At 32.2% G+C, this 23,210-nt stretch overlaps 1 protein-coding gene across 1 annotated transcript in view; it reads right to left on the bottom strand.

The window, feature by feature from the left end:
* Positions 1 to 10,700: 10,700 nt before the first annotated feature.
* Positions 10,701 to 23,210, bottom strand: part of LOC139497191 (tubulin-specific chaperone cofactor E-like protein) — a gene marked incomplete at its 5' end in the record, with an annotated part of 29,975 nt that continues 17,465 nt past the window's right edge. Inside the window, 5 exon segments of the mRNA XM_071285284.1 lie at positions 10,701 to 12,480; positions 13,848 to 14,016; positions 15,227 to 15,363; positions 20,918 to 20,976; positions 21,880 to 22,462. Of these exon segments, the coding sequence (XP_071141385.1) occupies positions 12,195 to 12,480; positions 13,848 to 14,016; positions 15,227 to 15,363; positions 20,918 to 20,976; positions 21,880 to 22,462 (1,234 nt within the window). The 3' untranslated portion in view covers positions 10,701 to 12,194.

Below are 23,210 nucleotides of genomic sequence, written 5' to 3'. Positions count from 1 at the left end.
GATGTTCCTAACATCCTTACATGACACTTTTATTGGGTGTGCATGTGCATTTTTTCTAGCTTAAAATTATATTAGTATCATTCATTTTTTAAGAAACCTTTATACACTTTTGACTTAAGCATGTTTATTCAAGCCTTATATTTCAAGTTGTTTCATTTTTAGAATTCTTGTCCTAACAAATGTACATTTATTCGATAATGGGAAATAGAAATAGCTTTAGTTCAAATTTTTTGTATTCATTATGTGTATACTTTAGATTACAGAACGGTGTAAATAAGACAAGGTCAAAGTCCTTTAACGTGAATTTGTGAAACATAAATTAATCACAAGTATATAGAACAGTTCAGTCTTGATGAAAATCTTAAGTTTGTTACACTGATATGAGTAGATTTTCCAAAACTATAACTTGTCCTCCCACATAAAATTAACTAAAACAAAAACAAAAATAAATGACTGTTGGTTGCTTAACGTCCAGTGGCAAATATTTCATGCATGTTCAGGACGACAGCAAGTAAGGAAACCATACATAACAAAACAATAAAGAAGTAACATCAAGCAACTTCTCATACCCCCTCTACAAAAAACAACACACACACAAACACAAAACCTAATTTACTAACAAAAGAATGTATAAATAGAAAACAATATATAATACCACAAAAGTGTTTTCTTAGATTAAGTTTTAGTGAACATCTTCATCTTGCTTTTGGAATTATCCCCTTAGCCAACTGGTGCATGCCAATTTCTCCATTCGGAAAAACATTTTAGAATAATTTTTTTTAAATAAATGCAAAGATGGCGAAAACATTGCAGTGGCAGGGTAAATAGAAAATTCAATATTATAATGATAGTCCTAAGTCAAAAATAGCAGTGGTTCTGCATGAAAATTGACAAAACAAAAAAAGTTAATGTGCAAATTCTTCCAAAAAATTAAAATTTCTTTGGATCTGAAGGTGTGATAAAATTTGATGTTCGTTTTAGTAGTCATTTCTTCAGTCGAAACAATTCCCCTGAAATCATTGAAAATAAAATAGTTGTCCCTTTTCTTTCATAATTCTGTTTTGACCACTGAATGAATCTAAGGCGTTCGGCTTGTGTTTTATGATACTGCCTTCACCAGAAATACATAGAACTAAGCGGTGACAAATCGTAATTTAATCTATAAACATGTACATGAGGAACTTACAAAAAACAATATTTTAAGCAAAATATTGTTAAAATCCTTTCAATATTAATCCGCTATAACGCAGTTGTTTTTCGAATGTACGAATGATTTATTTGATCTCTAAGACGGGTGGTATCTTGCATATTAAAAAAAACTAGGAATTCAAATGCAGAAGTATGTTGAGCAGTCACCCAACTAAACAAATGACCGAAAAATATCTAGAGGGCATAATCACACCGCCAACAGTGCTCACGGGGATTCATACAATGTGTGTTATTTAAAATGTCAACACTTCCATAAGTACATTTTCTTATTTTTGACAAGCCATCTTGAATTTGACATTTTGATAAAATGCGCAGGAAAATGTCTTTCTGAAAATATTCGTATGGTTCCATCTTTGATCCGATTGATACTATACACTAATTGATGAAAGGAGTGAAAGTCTTTCCATAGCAGATTTTCAAAAGTGATGTTGCATTGATCAGACCTCTTTATTTTAAAACAGTCCGATGACCAAACTAATGGTTCGATAAAAAAAATAAAAAAATAAACACCTGTAAACTGTAAAATTTGACAAATGAGTTGATCACTTACTAGACACGTCAGATATATTAAGATATCTGCTTTGATTGTTTACTTTGAGTATATAACACTATTATATATGCCGGTTACTTGCATGAGATAACATTTTACAGTGTTTAACATGTTTAATATGCATGTAAACTGCAGATGTAACAATTTCTATTTTCTTTAATTCTTTAATAGAAACAAGAAGGATATTTTCTACAATGTTGATTACATGTCACGTCACTTTTTTCTTCCCAGTAAATACAAGTTTTATCTCGCGGTATTAAATTAATGGCAACAATGTTCAAATGCCTCTGAAAAAAACTTGCAAACCCCTAGTTTCTAAGATTCATTCCAGAAAGAATATATATTTTCTTTTATTCATACTGTTTTATATATTTAGTAATATTTAGTTAGTGCATTGTGAACTACGAATAAAATAAATAGCCCAGGAGCAGTGTCTGACATTCCCATTAGGTAGACTTGATATCATCAGAATTTCAATTTATCTTCGTTATAGTACGGATTTCTACAAAATAAAACTACTGGACTACTTGCCAATTACAATACAATGCTTTACTAAAACCATATCCTTTTACAATAGTTCTAAGCAAGATATATCTCTACACTGGTCCGGGGAACGTTGTTTATCTTCATAACATTTCCCCCTTTACATTAGTGATGTAAAAGGATATAAATAAAACAGATAAAAATATAGTTTTATATACAGAATTTCTACGTTGTTTAATATCATATTTAGTACATGTACAGGAAATGAATTTACACAGTTTTCTTATATACGGAAAGACAAACAATAATTAACTTATCTTTTGACTATTTATCCAATATAAATTGGGGAAAATCTTACAACAAGGAAGACGCTTATAAACATTTTAGCATATCTTGCATATGGAATACTATTTGGATATAATCAGTTCCTCTCTTCTGATTTTAGTCAGAACTTTTGAAGCATGTCGTGAAGATAATGTTTTTGAAGAACAAATTGAAAAATGGAAGAAACTGGTTTTTATTATTCGCATTATTATTGGATTTTTGTCGAATTTTATAATTTTTACAACTATATGTGTTATTAATGCAGATAACTTCATAAAGGGCGTGGCAGCTATAGTTCTATTTTCTGTTATCCTTGTGCATATGTTGCTGTTATATGGTACCGAAACTTACTTATGCTACAGTTTAAAGGAGTATTCTGACATCGACGCAACTGTCATCGAGTTTATACTTGTTTACCGAGTACAAGAAACTATTTTCGATATTTTGATATTTTTTTATAGTCTGGTTTTATCTGAATGGAGTATGACAGAGTTGACAATAACTGTGATTGTACTCATGTGTATTGATGTTGTTTTAAACATTGTCCAGTATGGGAAAAACTTGTATCATGCAGTAATGATGATGGAGGAAGATGAAGATGTAGATGAAAACAATGGCCAGTGCGCATGTTTATTACTGTTTTCATTTTGTCCATTTTGTGTAATTTGTTTGATGCAATGATAATTGATAGTAATTATAAAAATTAATTTCGATACTTTTCGAACCAGCCAAGATATCTAACATTAACATAATTAATATTTACTACACCTACAGAAATAAAATTATTGATTTATTGATGTTTGATTGCATAAAGAAGAGTGGCAAACACAGCTTGCTTATAATTAAAGGACGATAAAAAGACAACAATACATTCAAAAGGTAACTTTTGCAGTGCGGTCTAATCATTAGTTTAAACATATTTTATTTGTTAAAGTACAAATTGGATAAGACACAAGTCAAACAGACTTATGAAGTCTTCTCCATTTAACATTTATAGCAATATAATACAAAAATATATGTATGAGCATGCATGTATAGAATGGTATATCTATTTAGTAAATATATAAATATGGATCAAAAGACGGATAATTGAAGAAAAAGAAAACAATAATAATACAGAAAAAAAATTAAAAATAAAAATATATAAATCATTATTTAGAAAACAGAAACACAAAAAAAAACAAAAAAAAAACATCTAATCATTATGAAGGACGAGCGGTTTTGAAGCCACTACAAAAAGAATGGCTGTAGGATATAAAATCGGCATATTTGTTATTGCAATATAATGTCTACAAATGTGCAAGTCAAAATGCTGATCATTGTGGAAAGTCGTATAGTGACCTATAGTTTTCTGTGTCATTTGGTCTTTTGTGAAGAGTTGTCTCATTGACAATCATACCACACCTTCTTTTTTTTTATATCATCATAGATACCAGGATTGAAATTTTGTATTTGCGCTTGACGCGTGTTTTGTCTACAAAAGACTCACCAGTGACGCTTAAATAACAGTAAAAAACCCAAATAAAGTACGAAGTTATAGCGCATTGAGGACCAACAATTCCTAAAAGGTTTGTCAAATACGGCTAAGGTAATCTATTCCTGAGGTATTCAAACCTTAAATATTTAAAAAATTTTGGCAAAAAGTTTTGTAAACCGTTGATTTACAATTATGACCAGATCATTGGTAATTCGTGTCAACAGGAATATTGCCGGGACTACATTTTCTAATAGGAAGTGTTGGGATATATTTTCAAATAATTGCAAATTGACGCCCTTCCAGCATGGTCTTTACTGAAAGACGGGAGATATGAAGGAAAACCTTGAGGGGACTTATGAGAAATGTATGTTTTGGAAATAATACTAAACATACATCATGTTTGACTATAATACTAGGCGTGTTTAGCTACTTTCATTAGTAAAGTATAACAGCAGAACATTTTCACACAAAAGTGTTTTGTTGCTATCCCCTATGAATGAACAGTCTCTTTAACAGTTGCATTACACCATGCCGTGCTGAATTTTCCGATAATGAGAAAACGGTCATCAATTCAAAGAAGGGTTTTTTGTCTTCATTTGCTTCAATAACAGTGTTGTAATGGTGTTTATATATCTCAACTTGTACGATTCGCTCGTGTATGTAACAATGTTTTAGATTTTAACGAGAGAAATTTATGTATTACTGAAAAATTATTACACCAGGGTTTTCGATATCACAAACTAGTCAAAACATTTACTAAATTTTATCATCGGTATAAGGACATCATTCGTAAATATAGCTCAAAATGCAGACTTCTTATACGTTCAGGTATTTCACATCCAATTTTTTATGGAAATATTCTTTATAAAGCACAAAGGTGTCAGTATTCACCTCAAAAACTAACAAAACCTTTGAATAGACTTATTAAGAGGGGATATAGTTACGATACTGTTGTCAGGTCATTAAAGATTGCATATTTTGGCGTTAATATTGATTCACTTATAGGGTCTTTGCATCGGAACTAAACACATTTATTCAAAAACCAGTTGTTGGCATAACACGGGTTATGTTCTTCTCATATATGTTATGATGGTATGATACTAAACCCCTAACGGAAAGGATTGTGCCTGATGTTCATATGATGAAATCATAATCTTTCAGTCAGTTTAATTGAAGTCTGGAGCTGGCATGTCAGTTAACTGCTAGTAGTCTGTTGTTATTTATGTATTATTGTCATTTTGTTTATTTTCTTTGGTTACATCTTCTGACATCAGACTCGGACTTCTCTTGAACTGAATTTTAATGTGCGTATTGTTATGCGTTTACTTTTCTACATTGGCTAGAGGTATAGGGGGAGGGTTGAGATCTCACAAACATGTTTAACCCCGCCGCATTTTTGCGCCTGTCCCAAGTCAGGAGCCTCTGGCCTTTGTTAGTCTTGTATTATTTTAATTTTAGTTTCTTTTGTACAATTTGGAAATTAGTATGGCGTTCATTATCACTGAACTAGTATATATTTGTTTAGGGGCCAGCTGAAGGACGCCTCCGGGTGCGGGAATTTTTCGCTACATTGAAGACCTGTTGGTGACCTTCTGCTGTTGTTTTTTTCTATGGTCGGGTTGTTGACTCTTTGGCACATTCCCCATTTCCATTCTCAATTTTATTGTAAGCCATATGAACGACTGATGGAAAGTTCTAAATATGTTTGTACTTTTTTATGATTTACCTACTCAATGGCAATCATACCACATCTTCTTTTTCATGTTAAGTAAATATCTTTTAAAATTTTAAATACTTAACAAAAATTTCCGCAATCGTTTAATGAGTATAATTGGCGGTCATCAGTATATGAAAAGTAAAATAACAAAAGTACCGAGCTTCAAGGAAATTTCAAAATCAAATGCTCAAACACACTAAACGAATTGGAAACAACTGTCCTGACTTTATACAGTATTTTTTTTGGGTTAAAAATGATGGATTAAACCTGGTTTTATAAAGGCAATAGTAGTTTATTGCTGTTCAAACGTCATAAAACGAGAAAAACAAGTCTGGATAGCAATCTAAAACCTAGGGACACACACCAAGTATAAGAGTAACACTTCATAATTACCATGATTACACGCCGAAAACACGTATTTATAATCGTCCCAGATACGACCGGGACGAGTCTCAAACACGTTCAAGGGACGTTTTCCGTCGTAGCGTGCTTTTCAACTACGTTAGACAAACGCCAGAAATACGCTAACATACGATACTTGAACGCCCGATAATCGCTTATGTACACCTCTCGTATGCCTTAAAAGCGCTTTAAGCTCGTTGTGCACACGATACAGATGATTGACGAGTTGAATGCGTCCATATTTAATAGCGTATTGGCATCGTACGTGATTTTTATCACGCCTGACATACGTCGGTGCTATACGCTGGTGTGTGACGCTGGTAGTATGTTGTTTAAACATTTCCTGGAGTTATAACGTTCATCAAGCGTATACCTTTGTAATTTCAAAGTACTTCAAACTTATGCAACGCACTTTTACCGATTACTTAGCGTTCATCTTGCGTGCACCTAACATATGAGGATTTGTAATTGTTCTCTGTACGTTTGGTGCACGTCGGTCAATACGCAACTAGTGTACTACAATTTTGAGTAATATTTGATTGTCTTACTGTTATGATGAGTCTTCTGTAGAAGAACTGCTAAACAATTCGATTATTTCAACAAACTGTACACGTATTTCCAGTACGATTTTGAGTTAAAAGAGGGGCAAATAATACAAAAGGAACATTCGAAATCATAATTTGAAAATAAAAGTTGACAACGCAATGGCTAAGAAAAGAAATAAGAGAAACAACAGTAACAAAACAGCATAGAAAACTAAAGACTAAGCAACACTAACCGCACCATAAATTTGGAGGGATCTGAGGTGGTCTTAAAGGGTAAGTAGATAAGTAGATCCTGCGCCATATATGACATCAGTCGTGTTGCTCATGTATGTTCTAAGCCAATGATTTGTACATAATCCATTATTTTCCTCATTTAATTCATTTGACATTCGTCCTTTTGCGGCCTACAAGTTTTATAGCTTTTAATGCATTGTGTGGTTTGCTCTTTGCTATTTTATTTTAATTTTACTCAGACTAAATCGAAATGTTGACAACACCTAAACAAGGAACATTCATATTGACCAAGTTAGATATACTGTTCACAGCCTAAACCGACAACAGAAAGAATTTTGCTATGTCTAGCTTCCGTCATTATTTTAAAGAAGACAATAAAATACAAAATATTGAAAGGTTGCTGTATTCCTAAATAATTGAATACTCATATTGGTGAAGAAAACGATTTTGTAAAGTATGGAAATCACAACACTATAGAATTCAGACGATACTAAATCAGGAACATACATCTAGTAGCATTGTGTTTTATAGTTCAACAACCAATATCACAAAAAAACTTCTCAATTTAATCAAAATACAATAACGAAATTTTCATGATGATTGTAGTTTTAAGGTTTGGTTGGCTTGCTTGCTTTGTTTGTATGAATGTTTGCTCAAGTATTATATTCAAGATTGACATCATAGGCAGGACTTCAGCTTGTATAAATTAAATACTGCATTACATTTAACTATAACTCCTTAAGTGACCTATAGTTGTTAACATCCATATCATTTGGTCTCAGATGAATAAATGTCTTATCTGCAATCATACTGTCGAGAATACCGCGGGAGTCAAGACGTCGCAATTTACCGTTATGTATCTAGGGTTGACGTCAGTGTGCGACGTCGCCTTAGCAGTTATGTTATAATGAAGTAAACGTCAAACTGTATGGTTGTATTGTTTTCTGTATACGATATTAGAAGTTAGCCTCGACATTTATGGTGCCGTGACCAAAAGGGAAAATGGATACAAAGCTGAAAGTCGTTCGTTCCGGACATAAAGGAGCAATTACAAGACTTTGGAAGAATTTTGGAGACATACGAGACACTTCCGAAATAGAAATTGAGGACGTCAAAGCTATTTTAGATTCCGTGTTACAGAAAAAGGATATTATTTAAAATCTGTATGATAGAATTGTGGACGCAAGCTCGGATGAAGAGTCTGACGTGGTGGATGAAATTCAACAAACAGATGAGTACATGTTCGATTTAGATTCAAAAATTCGTCAAATTAGAAAACTCATTAATCCCTCCCAGTCGAAAAGTCATAATTTACCCGTCAATACTACCGTTTTTCAAGCTAGTAACGTTACTCCCTCTGATACACCCATGCATACCTTGATTTCACCTACAGCAAATAGTGTACCCGCAAGCGACTCATCTCAATTGAACCCACGCCAATTGCTCGTCTATGCATATTCCAAGTTTACATTCGTCTTCTAGCACAAATAATCAGTACCACAAATTACCAAAGTTGAACCTGTCTACTTTTAAAGGGAATATTCTAGATTGGCAATCCTTTTGGGATTCATATGAGACATCTATTCACACAAATCCAACACTCAGCGACGTACAGAAGTTTAACTACTTAAAGTCACTTCTACAGGGAGAAGCGTTTCAGACCATATCAGGTTTTTCTATGACAAACACTAATTACGGCAAAGCTATTTCGTTGTTACAATACAAACATACATGCAAGCTCTACTTGAGATTTCGCCGCCAATTTATACTTTAGTAAGCCTCCGCAATTATTATGACAAAACTGAAACTTACGTACGAGGTCTAGAGTCACTCGGACAGACTACAGACACTTATGGTTCACTACTTGTACCGGTTATTCTGAACAAGTTGCCCGCAGAAATACGCCAAAACCTAGCAAGACAACACGGACCGTCAAGTTGGAATTTGAAAGATTTGAGGAAGAGTATACTTAACGAAATTCAGATCATGTAGGCGGGAAAAAATACAGGTACATATCTCGAGTCTTCAGAAAGTCTCTTCACAACCGCATCTACATGTACATTTCATACAGGAATAAAATCACCGCGAATACACACAGCATAAAACGCGAAGAGCCAACCCCGGAATATTACTGAGAGACCATGTGTTTTTTGTAAAGAGATACATGCGCCAACAAACTGTACCAATATTAGTGATAGCACAGCCCGAATGTCTATCGTAATTCGTGATAATTTATGTTTTAACTGTTTAGGAAATCATCATGTCAATCGAAACGAACTTGTCGACACTGCAACCAGAGACATCATTCCAGCTTATGTAGTGCGAGTAATAATGTTAACAGCGAAGGTTTAGCGTTCATTACAAGCAATACAAATAAACAGATTCAATCTACACCCGTCAATCTTATAAATGACACTGAAAACCAGGAAGATACTAAAGTTTTGCATTCATCGACACAGATGCGTACAAATGTGCTACTGAAAACGGCGGTAGCTCCTGTATGGTCAGGTAATATATCTATGGATACGAATGTTTTATTTGATGAGGGTGCACAAAGATATTTTTTAACAGGGCATCTAGCGAAGAAATTGAATTTGAAAATTGAAGGAATTGAAGTTGTACACCTATCGGCATTTGGAGAGGACAACACGAGCACAAGAGAACTACGCACAACCACCGTATTTATCGAAACCGAAAATAGTCGTAAAATTCCAATTGAAGTCCTTATTGTTCCTACCATAGCAGTTCCAATACATAATCATATGCGGTACGTTAACCGAAATATGGATTATCTGAAAGGATTAAGACTCGCTCACCCAGTTACCAAAGACGATTATTTTGAGATATCATTACTTATTGGTGCCGACTACTATTGGGACTTTATCGAAGACATAGTAATACGAGGAGTTGGACCAATCGCGATGAAGTCAAAGCTTGGATACTTACTATCAGGACCCTTACAGCCGGGTAGGGTACTTTCGTCTACGACATCCAGCATCTTAAACATACTGGTTTCGAATAAATCAGAGGAATTTGGCTTAGAAAAAATTATAAAGGAACAGACACGTTGCCAAATTATCGAGAGAGTTGAGGAAGCAGAACCGACAGGGAAAATATCAAAAGATGGACTGAATGATACGTATCTATTGAACTGTTGTGACTTATTATGGACTGTTACGAAAATATTTGATTTATTGACTTACTTTCAAAAACTTATAACATGATACTATTTCATTGAAAGAAGGAACAGGTACACAGAAAAAATGGACATACTGTGATTTGTGTATACGACATAGATTCATTGGAATTTAACCGAAAGATAACTAGTCTGGAAGCTAGTAACTGTGCTAAAGTTTTAAGTTTAAGTTTTGAATTTGAGAGACAGTAATTTTTAATTTTTTTTTCTTGATTGTGATTTAATTTTGATATTTACTTTTCGCCGCCCGGAGAATGTCGAGAATACCGCTGGAGTCAAGACGTCGCAATTTACCGTTATGTATCTAGGGTTGACGTCAGTGTGCGACGTCACCTTAGCAGTTATGTTATAAATAAGTAAACGTCAAACTGTATGGTTGTATTGTTTTCTATATACGATATTAGAAGTTAGCCTCAACATTTACCACATCTCCTTATTTTTAATGGCAAAGTACGTAACTCTTTTTTTCAGCAAAGTTTTGGCCACATTGTTACAGTTGATTCTACGTCACATTCATAAACCCTGAACACTAAAACATTCCATTTTACCTTAAAACAAAAATATTTTCATTCTATTTAATTTTATTCATTCAATGAAACTGGAAAGTTTATGACTCAAACAAAGTAATAATTTAATGTCTTCTTTATATATTAGACAAAGTATCTCACAGATGCTCATATCAATAATCAAATATCAATTCATCAATTATTTATAATAGAAAGATTAATTAACTTAACACAATCAAAACAATTGTTTAAACCAAAGGTAAACAGATAAAATTAATCTTGTGTAATATAGAGCTAAATAAATAATTCATCAGCATTAACAAATCAAATATACAAATATATTCAACGGAAAAAAATTGGTTGATTGGGTTGATTATGTAGGGAATCACTGAAGCTTGACTGAAGTGGCGCCCCCCCCCCCCTAAGGTCAGTCAGTGGGTCCCCTAAACAAAACGTTCTGGTGGTTCTGCCACTGGTTAGCAATACAGTTTGTCAATTACTTTTTCAATATTTGTTTTAACTTTGCTGGTTCTGTTCCCTAAATGATTTTTTGTAATTTCTGGGATTAGTACATATAGTTAAATCTAAAAATTAAGTTTGTTAAAGTTAAAGTGAAAAATCAAGCGTAAAAGATCTCAATTTCCTATAAATCTTTTAAAATTATGTTTATGGGAAATTTAAGAATAGTTTGTTTAACCAAAATAAAAGTTGTTTCTATGAATAAAAGTGTTGAAAACAGCAATAAAGAAATCAGTTATCACTAATCACTCAGGGCGTTTTTTGTAAAATATGTTGTGTAAATTATAAAATGTTTTTTAACCCAAGACTGTAAACTCATATTTCAAAAATGTAAATAAATATATTGAAAAATGAAATATATGAGATCAAAAAAAAAGAGCATATATGACAGTCTAATAACAGCTGGAGTCTCTCTTAAGCTATATATAGCTAGGTTTGTAGGAATGGACAATGTTTAATGAATAAAGAAGCACATTTATTGAAGACTAAAAAAATAAAATGCTACATAATTTTGTAGAGAAATAATATCAATGTTTCACAAAAAAAACACAATATGCTTAAAAATGTAAAAATGAAGAATCCATAAACACACAAATAATGAAAACACGAAGGCTGTGTATGGCAAAGAAACATTCTCAAGAAAAGAAAATGTGTCATTTATAGAATTTAAATTGATATGTTTTAAATTACAATGAAAAGTAATGCATTTGAGTTTTATAACAGCTAGAGACTCTCTTAAGCTAGGTTTTATAGGAATGTACTGTAAATTCAGAAATTATTGCAATCATTTATTATTGCAATTTTTCCCTTTTAAACTAAAATGCTGTTTTAATTTTTGTGATAATGAGAAAAATCCTCTTTAATTAATATCAAAAGCTCAAAATGCAAATTTGAATTATTGCGATTATAACCCTGCATTATTTTTAAAATAATAAAAACGTCACTATAATTTCTGAATTTACAGTTCATAAATAATGTACTACACATTTAAATAAGCACTATCACTTTACAATGTTGTAGAAGAAGTGTCAATCATTTCACAACAAACGCTATATTTTTGGGTGGAGTATTCTGAATTGGAGATTTACCCTCCTCCCCCTTGTCAACATATGATCCTAGCATTAAGTAATGTAGGAACCCTTTGTCCTTGGTGAAGTCATCTTCCTCGTCAAGGTCAATATGGACTTGATCCCCCTCCATGATATCAAATCGGCTCATTGGTAGATTTTCACATCTTGTTGACAATTCTTCAAAGACTTTATTTTCCTCATCATGGAAAGGGCCACATGCCAAATGAAACATCTTGAAATTTTTTACCCTGGAATACAATAAACATTTCAGGTAATAAATACTTTTAATGAATATATACAATGTATCCATGACAAAAAATGTTATAATTATATACAGTTGTAAATAGAGATTTCCCTTTTAAATGTTACTGATTAAATTTTACTCATTTATTTTTCAAATTTTATTACGAAGTGTAAATTACTTATGTTGACTGACTTATTCATGTTATTCATTTGTCAACATGAGGGTCTAACCAGGTTAACTAAACAGAGAATAAAAGGCAAAGAATTGGTAGGGGTTTAATCCTCCCTTGAAACCAAGGTCTTGCCTTATTTATGAAACTAATAATTTTTTAAAGAACTTTAACTGTATGAAATGTTAATTGGAAGAAAAACGAAGTCCATAAACAATACAAAAATGTACCCACTTCCCAAATATTTAGGAGGGTTGTCCGTAAAGTTTGAGGACTATCTCAATAAAATATTATTTACCTGTCCGAAATAAATAAAACAAGTATATAACTAATTTCATGATTTACTGATAAGTGTACAAAATTTTATTTCAGTACCTGCTTGAATAATCCCATTTTCATCAATTTTAGAATCTTAAGAATCTCTCACCCGGAGCACTCAAACAAGTTCCGACGTTCGACGATGTCAACATTTTAACTTTTCTCAAAGTAGTCCCCTGCCACAGCAATTCATTTGAATATTGATCTAACCGAACTAGGATATAGTTCAGGATTAAAGATATGCAAAAAAAATTGACCTGACATGCTATTTTTACGCAGACTACAGCTTGTCCATGAACTTTACGGGCAACCCTCGTATACATGTACATTAAAAGCTAACATTTTCAAAAAGCGTAAGATTTCAAATTTTAACAGGAGGGACAAAAGAGGGTCTGAATGGGGGGAGATTTTGACTCCCACCTGAAGAATCACATGTATGTAACAGTACATTGTATATTAAAGTGACATTGTTTTCTTTTTTGGTAGGATTAGGTGAACTCACATATTATTGGCAAACAAAGTATCAACACAAATTCGTACTCTGAAAATATATGAATTCAAAGTATACATATCAACTTCTTTATTTTGAATAAATAAAGAAGATGTTGTATGAGTGCCAATGAGACAACTCTCCATCCAAGTCATAATTTATAAAAGTAAACCATTATAGGTCAAAGTACGGTCTTCAACACAGAGCTTTGGCTCACACAGAACAGCAAGCTATAAAAGCCCTAAAAAAATGACTAGTGTATTGTATATATAAATATATTTAAAGAAGATGTAGCATAGACAACTCTACACTAGAGATCAAATGACATAGAAATTTAGAACTATATATAGGTCACCGCACAGCCTTCAACAATGTATGCTTAAAATATACTCACGAGGCATACAAACAAAACTTTTTGGCAACAAACAATCTGAGCTTGCCAACAGGTTCTACAACTCTAACCCTGGATGTAATCATCTGGTCTTTATACACAAGTGTTAGATTGATCCATTCCTTGAAACCTCTTGGAACAATCGTTACGTTTCTTAATGGTTTAGGCTTTCCTGGAATTGTAAATCATAGAAATGTTAATAAAATAAGGTTTTAATTTTATCAGGTTTATACATTACTCCTTTTTCCAAATTTGAGTTTCATGATCAGATAAATGCTGAAAAAAGTGTAATAATCAGGTAAAATAATTATATATTTGTTTTCAGCATCATGACAAAAAGGGCATTCAAATGTTAAAGTAGGATGGTAAAAAAACTTTTTTTTAAATTGAAAATACAGTAGTTTTCAGTTTTTCCAATGAAATAATTTCCAAGAAATATTAAATATGTGTAAACAGGTTTTCTTTGGGTTTTTTTCTGTTGATATGTTACTGTCTCATATATCGTATACTAAACTTCTTACTCCTAACTACAAAATATTCTCCTGAAACAGTTATCATGGTTATCTATAATTTTATTTTTTCATATCACTATATATAATAACATTTTTAAGTTTCAGAGTTATACAATTTTTATCAGTTATATATATGATATACATTTTGTATATCCAAATGCTTTCATCAGCGTTGCTAATTTTAATCAAGCCTTCAGTCTAACTGTTCTTTCAAGATTAATATTGAATTCTGAAGCAACTCAGTTGTTCAAGCAATTTTTCAATTCAAAAATATTTCTATTTCAGCGAAATATAATATATAATAAGTTTTTAATTTGGAAAAAGAAACAAAAATTTAAAGCCAAATGTATGTACAGACTTAAGGAGTTAGACCTGAGTTAAGGGAACAAAAACAAAAAATGTAAAATCATTGGTAAGTTTGTGTAATTCATTTTCATTTATATATTCTAAGCTTTTAGGATACATAGATTATTTTCAATCTGTTTCACATAAGTGCTTAATATACATTGATGAAACTTGACTTTTGCAAAGGTAAAACTGATTTAAAGAGTTATCTCCCTTAACTAAGGTCTTCCCCCTTAAGAATGTTAACCTTATTGCCTGCATCCACTATAAAGCTAGCAGCAGTGGCATAAATATATATCAAATCTTATTTTAAACAAAACTGAATTGAATATAAATACAGTGGAACCTGTCTTATCCGACCAGAAAAAAATGTCAGATTAAGCTTGGAATACTCAGTTTTTTCCGCAAGGATAGGCATGTTTTGGGAACATGAAAATGTGTCAGATAAAGCAGGATGTTGGAATACTCAGGTGTCGGATAAGAAAGGTTACACTGTACATGTAATCTCAACTGTTCCAAACATACCATGTTTTTTCTCCAGCTCAAAATATCTTGGAGGTTTATTTGGATTGTCCATAAAGAATCGTAGATAATGCCATTCTGACTTGTCTCTTTCATTCACGGTCACCTCACTGCCATTCAGAATGCTTATGTTTGGAAGGCTGTAAAATAAAATACCATACATGTATTTATTATTTTAAAACTATTTATCATATATTTAGTACAAAATACAGCAATTTTGTCTATCTAATAAAGGTTCTTTTTTTCCAGTCTGTATCACTTCCCCTATATCGCATACCCCGTATCGCATAGCTAAACTCGTATTGCACACCCTGTATCGCATATCAAAACCTGTATCGCATATATACCTAGCGTGACGTCATAATCCAAATGACATCAATGTTTGATCTATGACGTCCAGTTGCAGTGTTTCCTGGCATAGGAAAACCAGATGCTCCGCAGGGCGCAGCTTTATACAACCGCATAGGTTGAACCCTGAACGGATTTTGGATTGTGATAAAATAGTTGACACAGCATAGGTTTTGGACACAGAATGAATGTGGTCTAATGAACTTAAAATAATTTTTTTGTCTTTGAGCAATCACTATGCTGTTGAATATTAATCCTCTCAAAAAAATGTTTGAAGAAATTTTCTTTTTATTTATGAAATCTGAAATGAGAAAAATTAAACCCCCCCCCACCATTTTTTTTCACATCCCCCTTTCCCTTTTTTCAAAACTGATCTCAATTCAAATTTCTAATGGAGTTTGCAACAATAACTACTCATTTAAATACATCATAAAATATTAAAATGTAACAAAAAGTGCTTGTTATCACTGAATGGTAAAGAGTGTTTTAATTTATCAGTTGGTAGTAAAAGTGAATATACATTGTAGCAAATTTACCTGACCATATCGGGAAATAGGTATTTAGTCGGATCTTAACACGTACTTGTGATTTGTTAAAACCGGTTTTTGATAAAAATAAACGAAGAAATGTCGAAATGTTCAGGACTTAATTAAATGCGTATTTCGGTAAGATGGTGGAAGCATACGGTTTTTATTGCGTCTTACACTTTGAGAAGCGAATAATCGTTAACTATTTCATTCAAATATTGTGTAAAAACGTTAATTATGAGCTATGAAAGTCAAGTGGCTCGAGCATTTTCATGAGGAAGTTTTAAAAAATTGCAAAGAAATATTTTTACAGTGGGTTAGCTTTCAATAGTCTTCACTATCTATAGATTAACAACTTTTGGTTATATTTATAATATAGAATCATCATTGAAGGTGGAGTACGCTTGTGCAGTTAATTAATTATATTGATGTGCCATTTGTATGCAAGAGTGACATTCCGTTGTATTATGTGCCAATTCGAAAAAGTGATGCGAGTATTGTCTCCCTTTAACAGGTTCATTATTTTATAATTAAGTTTAGGTTTCTGATATAATTTTGAATAATTAAAAAATGTATCAATTCAATATATTTCAGTTTGTGTTATTGTTGTATCAAAAACATTGATTTACGAATATAATTTCATAAATTTGAAACGTTTAAAATGATTACATACCAATATAAAGAACCGTTCATCATTTTTGAAAAAGACTATGAATGAAAATCGTGTCATTTATCTTCCCTTGATGATAGATTGCTTGGGAAAATGAACCAGAGTTATCTAATGGTAATCACAGAGAGGGATCAGCAAGCAATTTTTAATTGAAGCTTAATCAACGTTAAAACAATTTCCCACTATAAACGAATGTTACTTTATACAAATATAAGGACTTTGTAACCTAAATCTACATTTTTTTTCAGATATTATAATTTTTTATTACAATAGATTAATATGCTATACATTGTGCATTGTATAAAACAATGATTTAAGTTGATTCAACTACTATTCTGGACAAAGAAAGATAACTCCAATCAATTGAAAATTTCTTGCTTTTGCACAATATTGTGCAATTAGATATTTCTTGCTATTGCGCAATACTGTGCAATTGAAAATATTTGCTATTGCACAATACTGTGCAATTGAAGATTTCTTGCTATTGCACAATACTGTGCAATTGAACATTTTTTTGCTATTGCACAATACTGTGCAATTGAAGATTTCTTGCTATTGCTGAATACAGTGCAATTGAAAATTTCTTGCTATTGCACAATACTTACTATAATAATTTTGGATCCTGATTTGAACCAACTTGAAAACTAGGCCCATAATCAAAAATCTAAGTACATGATTAAATTCAGCATATCAAAAAGCCAAAGAATTCAATTTTTATTAAAATCAAACTTAGTTTAATTTTGGACCCTTTGGTATTTAATGTAGACCAATTTGAAAACGGGACTAAAAATTAAGAATCTACATACACAGTTAGATTTGGCATATCAAAGAACCCCAATTATTCAATTTTTGATGAAATCAAACAAAGTTTAATTTTGGACCCCGATTTGGACCAACTTGAAAACTGGGCCAATAATCAAAAATCTAAGTACATTTTGAGATTCAGCATATCAAAGAACCCCAAGGATTCAATTTTTGTTAAAATCAAACTAAGTTTAATTTTGGACCCTTTGGACCTTAATGTAGACCAATTGGAAAACGGGACCAAAAATTAAGAATCTACATACACAGTTAGATCCGGCATATCAAAGAACCCCAATTATTCAATTTTTGATGAAATCAAACAAAGTTCAATTTTGGACCCTTTGGGCCCCTTATTCCTAAAAACCTGTTGGGACCAAAACTCCCAAAATCAAACCCAACCTTCCTTTTATGGTCATAAACCTTGTGTTTAAATTTCAAAGATTTCTATTTACTTATACTTAAGTTATGGTGCGAAAACCAAGAATAATGCTTACTTGGGCCCCTTTTTGGCCCCTAATTCCTAAACTGTTCAGACCTCAACTCCCAAAATCAATCCCAACATTCCTTTTGTGGTCATAAACCTTGTGTTTAAATTTTATTGATTTCTATTTACTTATACTAAAGTTATTGTGCCAAAACCAAGAATAATGCTTATTTGGGCCCTTTGTTGGCCCCTAATTCCTAAACTGTTTGACCTAAAACTCCCAAAATCAATCCCAACCTTCCTTTTGTGGTCATAAACCTTGTGTCAAAATTTCATAGATTTCTATTTACTTAAACTAAAGTTATAGTGCGAAAACCAAGAAAATGCTTATTTGGGCCCTTTTTGGCCCCTAATTCCTAAAATTTTGGGACCAAAACTCCCAAAATCAATCTCAACCTTCCTTTTGTGGTTATTAACCTTGTGTTAAAATTTCATAGATTTCTATTCACTTTTACTAAAGTTAGAGTGTGAAAACTAAAAGTATTCGGACGACGACGACGCCAACGTGATAGCAATATACGACGAAAAATGAAAATTTTTGTGGTCGTATAAAAATCCTTTCCCACCAAAAGAAATGTCCTATCAGTTCAACTAAACTTCGATATTTTTCCAAAAATTATTACATGTCCAGTAACTTAACGAGCAATTCTTATATATAAAAAAAGAAAATAGACACAACAATATGTCGAAATTTCTCAGTGAAGTTTTATTTTTTATTTAGTCATAATTTTCGTGAAGTTTGTTTGATGAATTAACCACAAATGCAAATTTTTACGATATAAGAATCATATTATAATTTGGTTGGAATAGATAACAAACTTTTAAGAAATATTTTTTTTGCTGTTCACATCGTTCGAAAATTAAAATGATCATGAATAACATCATCGCCAAATAAACAATAATACTTTAAACATTTCTACATCTTATGATATTTATTTGATAACTATTAATTTTAAGTTGAAATAATAGGACAATATTGTTATAGTTTAGGAAGGGTCCTGATCCCGAAATCCGGGCTTAAAAGCAAGAAATCCTGAGGTCCCGAATTTAAATAAATTTAAATCCCTACATCCTGAAATTCGAAATTCTATATTTATCACATATTTTCTACTTCGAGAAAACAGAAGGCATATATATTTTATTATGTTTAATAATTTCAACAAAATTTTAAAAATCATTTGAAGAAGTAATTTTTCAAAAATATGTATCACAGTGGCTTAAATATGATGGTGCTTTAGATTGATAGGTTACCAGAAATGAGACTCCGGGGCACGATACGGATTTTTTCAGGGTCTTATATGGAGGTTCAAGGGCTGATATGGATTTTTGAGATCTAATATCGATGATGGCCCCAAGGACAACTAACTAACCTTATGTTCTGGTTATTAATGGCCATGCAAAAACGTACATATTAGTACAAAATGTGTGATAAATATATTTATTATTTTAAACTAAATATTAATACACTAATTGTTAATACATGATGTATATACAACAGCTTTTGAATAATAAGTACAAATGTAGTTAGGAGCTGTCTTTTACAAAGGATTATGACACATCTTAAAAGGTTAAAGGTTGCACTTTGAAAATACAGCAGTTTCTCAAACCATGCAGGTCTCTATTCATGCTATTGGGGATATATATAATATTCATAGATAATTCAATCTCTATGTTTCATCACATAGAGACATAACTTGGGACTGTTACCAGTATAAAATCATAGTGATGCAGTGAAAATTGAATTCTGAAGTAGGCACAAAGTGGAGGTAGGGGTAGTACAGAATTTCAGTATATGTTTAAGCTTAAACAAGTTCAGGACTTATAAATGTTGAAAATATGCCTCACATACATGTATATGTTTTTACGAAAACTTCACAGTAAAAGTTGCACAGTTTAAGCAACAAAGGGAGTTTATATATAGCGTTGTCTATATTTACAGAAATACAACATATTGTTATGCGTTTACTTTTCTACATTGGCTAGAGGTATAGGGGGAGGGTTGAGATCTCATAAACATGTTTAACCCCGCCGTATTTTTGCGCCTGTCCCAAGTCAGGAGCCTCTGGCCTTTGTTAGTCTTGTATTATTTTAATTTTAGTTTCTTGTGTACAATTTGGAAATTAGTATGGCGTTCATTATCACTGAACTAGTATATATTTGTTTAGGGGCCAGTTGAAGGACGCCTCCGGGTGCGGGAATTTCTCGCTACATTGAAGACCTGTTGGTGACCTTCTGCTGTTGTTTTTTTTCTATGGTCGGGTTGTTGTCTCTTTGGCACATTCCCCATTTCCATTCTCAATTTTATAAAATCAATCTTTTTTTGAAAGACCTTCTGTAATTTCCTCCTAAATTATAAGAACACATACATGTACATGAAAAAAAGTATTCAAAACTTTTTTTATAATTTATATCTGTATACTAATAGCTCATTGTCCACCTCTGATAAAAATTTGATTTTCTCTATCTATGACAATTTACAAGATGATAAACAGTTCTTGCATTGTACCCTCTATTGTCTATTTTTAGCCTTAGACATGTTAGATGTCATTTTAGGCAAGCAGAATAAAAAATATTTTTTTTTTAATAAACCCAGGAATGATTGTGGCAAAATTTGGTTCCTAAATGGAGAGTAGTTTTAGAGAAGAAGATTTTTGTAAAAATTAGCAGAGTGTATTGAAGACCCATTGGTGTTCTTCAACTGTTTTCAGCTCTTTGGTCATATTGTTGTCTCTTTGATACATTCCCTATTTCCATTTTCAATTTTATTTGCATGAGACTATATATAATGACTGGCAATAAATTAAGAATCCAGCAATCCTACATGTATTTAAAAGAGTTATACAGACATTTACACTTAATACCTTGCTATCTGAAGCTTTCTTCTGTCATCTTGACTTAGTTTTGTTGTCAAATCTATATCCTATAAAGATAAGAAATTAAAGTGCATGTTAAAAATACTAAATATTTATTTCTTTTTTTTTTATGTTGATGGGTTGCTGAAAATTTATACCAAAAATCCTCTTCATAAAAAAACATCAATCAAATAAAATGAACTAGATATCATTGAGATGGGAGCCATCTCTGTGGGCCCCGCTGTGAATAATGTGCATTAAAAAATTGTATCTTTACCATAAGACATGGGTTTGTCAACTGAAATCAAAGTTTTTGACCTTGACCTTTGACCTAGGAAGTTGTAAATAAATTATGACACACCCTTTGGTGTTGGTTTATAAACATGTCAAGTATAAACTTTGAAATGATAACGGTTCTCAAGATATAGAGCGGACAAGATCTTTACCATAGGACATGGGGTTGTCAACTGAAACCAAAGTTTTTGACCTTGAACTTTGCCCTAGGCAGTCGTTCATAAATTATGACACACCCTCTGGTGTTGGTTCATATACATGTCAAGTATAAACTTTGAAATCATAACGGTTCTCAAGATATAGAGCGGACACGATCTTCACCACAGGACACAGGGTTGTCAACTGAAACCAAAGTTTTTTTACCTTGACCTTTGACCTAGGAAGTTGTACATACATCATGACACGCCCTCTGGTGGTGGTTAATAAACATGTAAAGTATAAAGTATGAAATCATAATGGTTCTCTAGATATGGAGCAGACACAAAGTGTTACGGACGGACGGACAGACTGATCACTATAGGGCGACCCGCCTTTGGCGGGGCCCTAATTAATTTGTATACTGATTATGATTGGAAACTAAAAATATTTTGATTAGCATTTACATCATCATGATCATTGTACATTGTAGTATACATTATTTTCCCAATCACTTTATTAATGCAGAACATTTTTCTTACCATAACTCTAACAGACTTCAATGATGGAAATCTACTCAGGGCTTCAATGTATTTCCAATCACCCAATTTTGTTTGACTCAGGCATAAACTGGACAAGTTGGAGAATGGTTTTGTTCCTAAAATGTCTTTTTTAAATTTTCCACATCTGGAACAAACAATGCCCTGACTGTCAGAGCCTTCATCAATAGACATATCAAATATTTCACATTCTGAGTTATCTCCCTTGTCATGTTCCATTCCACCCATGTGACTATCATTTTCTGTGTCATGTGATGTTTCTGTGTCATATGACGCTATTACATCCTCATCCTCCTCTGGAACATAAAGTGTGTCCTCAAAACTTCCCATCTGCATTTCTTCTGTTGCTACACTTATAAATGTGTCATGAACAAGATCATTAACAATGTTTTGAATCTCATTTTGGACTTCAACATTACCGTTCATATCTTTGTTCTGATCACATACACATAAATCAGTGACATCATCATCTTTGTGCTCATAAGACAAATTCTGTAGAGGGTTCTCTGACAATATCAGGGACTGTAACTGTGGTAAATGTCTCAATTTCCAGATCTCTTCCCAACTGCAAGAAAAGATGTAGGTGAATAGCAAACCAATTCTTTACTGGATTTAAGAGTGAATAGTTTAAATATGAGGTAATAACATACTTTGAAAATGTGAAAAAAATGTATACATAATGGTTTACGTTTTACATATTGTAACTAATGGATGGAGAGTTGAATTTATTCTTCACATATCATGCATATATCATGCATATTATGCTTTCAACTTTCCATTATATTATGTAACACATTCAAATGAAGTAAAAGATAACAGGTATGACCAAAACCATATTGGAAATAGTCATAATCCATATCAACATGACCAACAACCAACTCTTTTTCCACCAGGAATTCTAATTTTTGAATTGCTTGTTCATGGTATAAACAACTGTGTATATAAATAAATCTTCTTGTATACTACTAGTGATACAACAGATCCTTTTAGAATAGAATACTTGAGTTTAACTCCCACTTCTTAAAAAAATTTCTTGTTTTAAAATAAATGTTATGGGGAAATTTTCCTTTCTATAATATTGATCACTGTCTCATGTGTTTTAGCAGTATTTGAGTTTTATTTTTTTATCTCCAATTTTTGTGCTGTTTTCACATTTCTTATTAGCTGCGAGAAAATGTGTTCTCTTCACCAGTGAAACATCTGTTCTCCCCAAATGATTGGTCAAAATTTAGTTATAACATCAAATTATTTTGGTTTCTTCTGAATTTCCTATTGTGACGTCATAAAAATGGATACCTTGACTAATGACTTCA

The sequence above is a fragment of the Mytilus edulis genome, chromosome 12 (genome assembly GCF_963676685.1).
Source record: "Mytilus edulis chromosome 12, xbMytEdul2.2, whole genome shotgun sequence".
In the NCBI taxonomy this organism is placed as follows: domain Eukaryota; kingdom Metazoa; phylum Mollusca; class Bivalvia; order Mytilida; family Mytilidae; genus Mytilus; species Mytilus edulis.
The sequence above is the reverse complement of the archived record's forward strand: the minus strand, read 5'-3'. Positions and strand labels throughout refer to the sequence as shown.